This window comes from Stegastes partitus, unplaced genomic scaffold (genome assembly GCF_000690725.1).
Source record: "Stegastes partitus isolate 25-593 unplaced genomic scaffold, Stegastes_partitus-1.0.2 Scaffold1333, whole genome shotgun sequence".
Lineage (NCBI taxonomy): Eukaryota > Metazoa > Chordata > Actinopteri > Pomacentridae > Stegastes > Stegastes partitus.
The window spans coordinates 26014-33212 of NW_007579064.1; the positions used below are offsets into that span (position 1 = coordinate 26014).

The following is a 7199-nucleotide window of genomic DNA, read 5'->3' on the forward strand; positions in this document are numbered from 1 at the left end:
TCACCCACTCACTCACTCACCCACTCACTCACCCACTCACCTATTCACCCACTCACCCACTCACCCACCCACACTCACCCATTCACCCACCCACTCACTCACTCACTCACCCACTCACCCATTCACCCACTCACTCATTCATTCACTCGTTCACCGACTCTGGCTGCTGTCTGAGTGAATACCTGGTGGTGATAACTGCCTTCCCTTCGATATGACGTCTAAACAGGAAGAGAGTCAGAGGAACAAGATCAGGAGGTCAGCAAGGAGCAGAATAGAATAGAATAGAATAGAATAGAATAGAATAGAATAGAATAGAATAGAATAGAGACAAACGGTTTAACAAAAAAAGTCGTATAAAAAAAAAATATTGTTTGTGATGTTGTTTGCTGTTGGTACACAACGTTAGAAAAATATTCACAGGGTTAAAAAAATAAAATCTATTTTCTCGGTTGTATGTAGGAAAAGTTAATAAATTTAATAGAAAACAATAAACAGAATAGAATAAGAATAATGCACTTATTTTGTCTTTTAGGGTTTAATTTTAAATAATTCAGTGTTAAACTCGACTTTAATGAGTTTAACGTGTTCAATAAAAAGTCATTTGTGGAATCAGGATGAATTTTAAAATGTATTTTAACAGTTTAACATTTATACGAAAATATTTTAGGATTTTTAAAAAGTATTTTATATTAAAAATGTAAATTTATTGTCGTTTTAATGGGTCTGTAATCTGTGTGTAATCTCTGTACGACGTTCCTACTGGGCGCTAGGTCCGTTTCAGTGGGTTTTTTCGGAGGTGTGTGTGAATTTTGGTGAGTTTTTGAGCGTGTTTCGGGCGTCTAATTAAGGGTTTCACGTTCGTCAGGAAAATAAGAAGAAGAAAGAAACGAAGCAGGAACCTTCTTGCTTTGCTGGAAGAGGTCCGAGGACCCTAAATATATGAATTTAACCCGAACCCTGCTGACAACAATGTGAATTTCTCCACTGTGAGATAAATAAAGGCTGATCTGATCTGATCTGATCTGATCTGATCTGATCTTAAAAAAATCTAAACTACAGAAACAACCTGCATCTAATTTTAGAAAATATATATTTACGGTATTAAAATTAACAACAAGTGTATTAAATAAAAAGGAAATATGATTATGTTTATGTTCTGGTCCAGTCCTGGGATCACATCTGGAATCCTCCTAAAGGTTCTGGAGTTCAGAACAAACAGACCCGGCCGGCGGATCGCAGCTCGTTGAGCTCGTTTAGCTCCGCAGTGACACCAGCAGCTGTTGTTCTGGCGCCACGTTCTGCAGAACAATCCGACCCGATCGGAGCAGCTGCTCGCCATCTTCCTCTGACGGTGATTGATTTTTATTTAACCTCCGCTGAGCCGAACCAGCTGAGAGCGCAGAGAGCTGCTTCCTCTCAGCCAGTCGGTCCGTTAGCAGCTCAGAGAACTGAAGCAGGAGGAAGAGGAGGCCGGAACAGACGGAAACAAATCCTCTGACCTGAAGAACTCAGAGGTGTTACCTGGAGAGGAACCGGGTCGGACTCTGACAGCTGAGGCCCAATAAAGACAAAACAACAGCATCAGCTTTATGAGTTCAGACAACTTCCTGTAGAAACTAAGTTCAACCAACAGACTGTATGAAGTTGGAGGGAATTTCAAACACTTCGGACCTGAAATCCTGAATGGAGCCAATTTAATGAAGTTATCTCAACTAGAATCAGAATTAACGACATGATTACGTCAAAACAACACATCAAAATAACGTTTGTGCAACTTAAATAGAACAGAACGGAGAAAAAACTGAAAAAAAGAGAATATATATATAAATGTATGTATCAGAGAATAACGGTCTAATAAAAATACACTAGTTTTCCATCATCAAAACACTTTTTTATTCTTTTGCTTTTAATGTTATTTTATGTAAATGTTCATTAACTAGTTAAAAAATCAGCTGTCACCAACCGTACATGTTGTTTTATATTTTATTTGTAAATTAACGGCATATTCCTGAAATTAAATTGAATGAAAATCGTGGCAAAATATGGCAAAAATGTAAAAAATACCAAAATATACTATAAAATAACATAAATTAATCATCTCATATATACAACCTAAATGGTTTAAATAAATCAGTCAGTTCATTTTAATAATTTTCATTCATTAGATTTAGTTTTTGGGTCTCGTTAAGCTGAAACTCAACTGATTTGTAGAATCAACAGAAGAAGAAGAGAAAGAGCAGAAGGAGGAGGAGGAAGGAGAGCAACATGAACCGGAGCAGGAGGAGGCGACCAGCTGGGACCTTCTCACCTTGGAGCGGGTCTTGAAGGTCCTGAAGGCTCCGGTTTTGAAGATGACCCGGTTCCTCTTGCACAGGATGAAGGCCACCATGCCGATGACCACCATGAGCAGGAAGAGCGGCGTCAGGACGGCCATGATCCACAGGTTGCTGGGCGGCGTCTTCACCACGGCTGCACACGGAAACACAAACACGCCTCAGCATCACAACACGCCGCAAATCATCACGAATCACCACAAAAACACGCAACATTAACACAAAAACATGCAAAATCACCACAAAAAAAACTAGAAATTATAACAAAATGATGAAGAATCACCACAAAAAAACACAAAGTCCACACAAAAAGACATAAAATCAGCATAAAAAGACTTAAAATCAACACAAAAACACACAAAAAGGCAAAATTTACCACAAGACGTCTTACAATCGCCAAAAAATGACGAAAAATCACCACAAAAACACCCAAAATCACCCCATTTTTAACCTATCTTAATAATGGATATTATATTATTCTTTTATGTTATATTTCATTTTACCTCCCTCGTTGTTTCCTTGATTACGTTTTATTTAAAATAGCGTTTCCTCACTTGTGTTTTTGTAGTTTCACTTCTGAGAATTTTCACTTTTTTTCCCCCAAAAAAGGATGAAACAGATTAATTGATTATAAGAAACTCTGTTTGATTCATTGGTTGGTAACTAACTGACGAATCGTTGCAGCTGTTCTACAAACCGTCTTATCGGACCGCGTCGGCAGATTTACTAAAATGTTCAACGTCGTTAAAATGCGTCTGATTATCATTTAGCCGGTTAGCATATGCAGAGCGTTAGCATGTGTGAGAGTTACTCCTCCTCCGATCTGACGCTAAAAGACGCTAAAACCATGTCGCGTGAACTGGTTTCCTCCAAAGGGGGTTTAAGTTCAACAAATCCAGGCTTTCTTCCAGTTAGGCGGATCAACAAAACCCAAGTTAAAGACAGCGGATACGAGACGGTGGTTCTCCAGTTTCTTCATTAACCGGGTTGATGTCGTGTGAATCTTCTTCGGGAAAACAGCTCATGCTGGAACTAAATATATTCGTTTTTCCATTTAATCTCATTTCTAGCTCTGAAACTTGAAACTTAATTCATTCCAAAAGCTCCATTTAGGTCTGAAACCGTCTCATAATGAAGGAGACGCGGAAATAACTTCAGTTTTTGGCTAATTCAAAGCAAAATTAACATTATTGAGTGAATATTCTCTGTGATAAATACCGAAAGTCTGATGGATGAAGCACAAAATAATAATAATAATAAGAAGAAGAATTGCTGACTCTACCTTTAAGTTATTGTTTTTAACTTGTGTGTCTTTTATTTTCCTGCTCGACTACACCGTAAACGCCGCTGTGTGTTTAAATAAAGGTTAAAATGTAGGAAAAGCAAACACTCTTGCACCACTTCAGAACTCAGACATCCTCCTAATAATGTTTTCGTTGGAGGGATTAACGCGGCCGGCGTCCACACCAGCAAACAAAATGAGTTTTATAAGAACGGCGTGTTCAGTCGAGGCCTGAACGCTGTGAAGGACGCCGGTGGTTCCTCCAGTTTGGTAATTATAGATTAAGGAGGAGAAGTTCTGACTGGAGCAGTTTGTCCTGAGCAGGACGAGACACTGATGCTGACAACGTCTGACCCGAATCAGATAAAACAACAAGGTTTTTCTTTTATTGTGAAGCTCTGAAGCCTCATCGGGACATTATGGAAATGTATGGAGATTTATGGAAAACCCAAACGCTGCAGAACGTCACAGCGAGCCGGAGCGGTTCTGCTCGAGTTCAGCAGATAAACCCTGAAGAGCAGCTGAAGCAGGAGCGCCGTGGGCAGCGAGGAGCCTCCACGACGGAGACGTGGGTCGACTCCGACGTCTGCAGGAAGAGAGACGGTCACGAGTTGACGCTTCGTTTGTTCCTAAAGCAGCAGCAGCAGGCGAGTCAACGAATGTCACGGCGGCAAAAAGACGGATTTAATACGATGGTCAGCGATGTTCTGACGGTGAACCTGCTCTTGTTTTCTTCACACCTGTTGAAGCGTCTGCTGCAGGTCCGACTGAGAGTTCTGATTCTGAATTAGTTTGTCAGAACAACGAAGACAAACAAGAAGACTCTGAAGGCTACAGGAACAGTTTGGGTTCATGTTCTGAAACAGTAAACGTGTTTGGATCCGGCAGCCAGACGGCCGACATGGAGCGATCAAGAAGTTCCAGGACTGTCTGGTTTCCTCCCTCCCTACGACTCCTGGACAGTGAACCATGTCTAGTAGCTGTAAGCTCTCTGCTGCTGATGGATGCTGGCTGTCGCAGTGAAATGACAACAAAATGACGAAGAATCACCACAAAAAAACACACAATCCACACAAAACAACATAAAATCACCATAAAAAGACTTGAAATCACCACAAAAACAGAAAAATTACTACAAAAACACTAAATCCACACGAAAAAAAGCAAAATCACCACACAAATACTTGAAATTACCATTACAGGACGTAAAATCACCACAAAATCACCGCAAACAGACATGAAATCACCAAAAAAGACTTGAAATTACTACTAAATGAAGAATCACCACAAAAAACAACCAAATTAACACAAAAAGACAAAATCATCGTAAAAAGTCGTACAATGTGAACCGACCGGCGTTTTGTGATAAATTCATGTTGTACTGAGAGTAACTCGTGGATTTACCTGCTGTCATTTCAACAAGTTACACGTATAGAAAAGATATATTTGGAAGCAAAGGCATCGGATCACCGCAGAAAGACTTGAAATCACCACAAAAAAGATGCAAAATCATCAGAAAAGATGCTAAATCACCACAAAAAGACTTGAAATCACCACATAAACAGAGAAAATCACCACAAAAAGCCCTAAACTCATGCGAACACGAGCAGCTGCTCAGCTCTCCGTCTGCTCTGATCATTTCCCAACAGGCTACGATGATTTAAAATGCAGCAAATACCAGGATTTCTGCTGATTTGTGGTTCATTCAGGCTGAGGAGGCAGCAGGTAGAGCTCGGTGTGGATGTTTTAGATTTATTTTTGCCCTCACAACTACTCGATGGGTTGAAAAGCTGCACACTTTGCCTTGTTTGTGTCTTGTTCTGTTTAATTTGTGGCTGATTTAACCCAAAGTTTGGAGCGAAACGATTCAGTTCAACGTATTTTACTGGAGGAACCAGACTCTGCTCCTTCCTCCACGTATGACATCACAGAGTACCAGGATGTAGCTTACGTTCGGCCTGCACTTGTACGAAGTAGCCCAGCGTCAGCGCCATCGTCTGCGAGTCCAGGCTGCTGAGCGTCTTGGCGGCGCTGGTGCCGGTGATGGGCGCCCCGTTCAGCTGGACGTAGTAGGTCATCTCCGCCGGGTTCTTGGGACCGGGCAGCCGCCGCATGCCCACCATCTGCAGAGAGGAGAAGGTTTTAGGCCGGCTCGCCTTCAACAGACGGACTACCGGCAGCTTCAACACAAAACCCTTTATCAGATTAGAAATCCTGCTTCTTCTGCAGCCGCAATCGTCTCGGCTGCTTTGATCGGCTCGGAGATAACCGAAGAGAGTCGCACGAAGGCTCGGCTTCCTTTCATCGCACATCAAACGCCGTCTCGTTTTTAATTCGACAAACACTTTGCGCGTTTTAATCACGTCTGCTGATCTGATGCTGTGCTGAAAGGAGGGATGTGTGTTGTTAGACGGACGGATGATTCTCCCTCCTCCGCTTCAACACATAAAACTGGACCGACATGAAGTGGCTTAGCGTGCACGACGTGGAGCACGACGTTAGCGAATGCTGCTAACGGTTAGCGGCGAATACGCTAGCAAATAGCAGCGAAGACGACGGTAGTAAAACTCCGCTTGTTGTTAAATATTTTCCCGCTACGTACCCTCGAAAACAACGTAACGGCCCGATTTGCAGCGTAGTTTTTTCAGGCGGCAGCGCAGCGGGCCTTCCTCTGGCGAGAACCCAGTACGCAGGAAGAACGACGGTCACATCTTCACCCGACAGACGTGTCACGTCCAGGCAGCTCGTTGGGATATTCAGTGTCACACGTCAACAAAACAAACTACTTCCTGCCCGTTCTGACGTGTCGTAGCTTTTATTGAACATCGCGTCCAGTCGAAGGCTAGCGTTTTAGCTCGTTAGCATCTCCATGTAGCATCGTTACTCAGTGAAGATGCAGTTTGCTGACGACGAAAACACAGATTCAGAATAAAATAAAAGCCAAAAACCCACTGTGATGTTTATTATGTCACAGGGTTTTATTTTATAGTATTTATCCAAATTAAAACATGTTTTCTAGCTAATTTCAGCATTAATAAGATAAACAACATTTACTGATTTATTCAAGATTTTATTTTATTTTTTCAAATGTGACGGCACTGATGAACAGTGAGGACATTTACTGGGCTGTATTTTATAGAAAAAGCAATTAAAGTTCAACAAAATGACTTACTGTTGCTTTAAATATGTATTTATGGAATATTAGCATTTTTTAGCACATTTGTCGGAGTTAATTCCAGCAGAATTTGTTAGATATGTGTTTTTAAATATGAATTTAAAGCCATGTGGACATGAAATGTCATCACATGCAACCTTTTAACTGGTTTAATTACTATTCATGCGTTCATTTACATTTTTAATTGATGTGACCTTCTGGAAGCTGCACACGTTGTACGAATGACGACTGTATTAAAGTTTCCATCAGCAGACGACACAGACGAACCTCTTCCCAGACACCACCTCCACGGCGTGCCCTCCACCTCCACCCACCTCCATGGCGTGCCCTCCACCCACCTCCTTCACCTCCACGGCGTGCCCACCAGCCCTCCACCTCCACGGCGTGCCCTCCACCTCCACCCACCTCC

At 41.9% G+C, this 7199-nt stretch overlaps 1 protein-coding gene across 1 annotated transcript in view; it reads right to left on the reverse strand.

The window, feature by feature from the left end:
* Positions 1-7199, reverse strand: part of LOC103369808 (UPF0606 protein KIAA1549L-like) — a gene marked incomplete at its 3' end in the record, with an annotated part of 83074 nt that overhangs the window by 11915 nt on the left and 63960 nt on the right. The window contains exons 10-12 of the mRNA XM_008298624.1: positions 5567-5738; positions 2309-2469; positions 183-218 (exon numbers count right to left, since the gene is read on the reverse strand). Coding sequence (XP_008296846.1) covers positions 183-218; positions 2309-2469; positions 5567-5738 — 369 coding nt within the window. The remainder of the gene's footprint in view (positions 1-182; positions 219-2308; positions 2470-5566; positions 5739-7199) is intronic.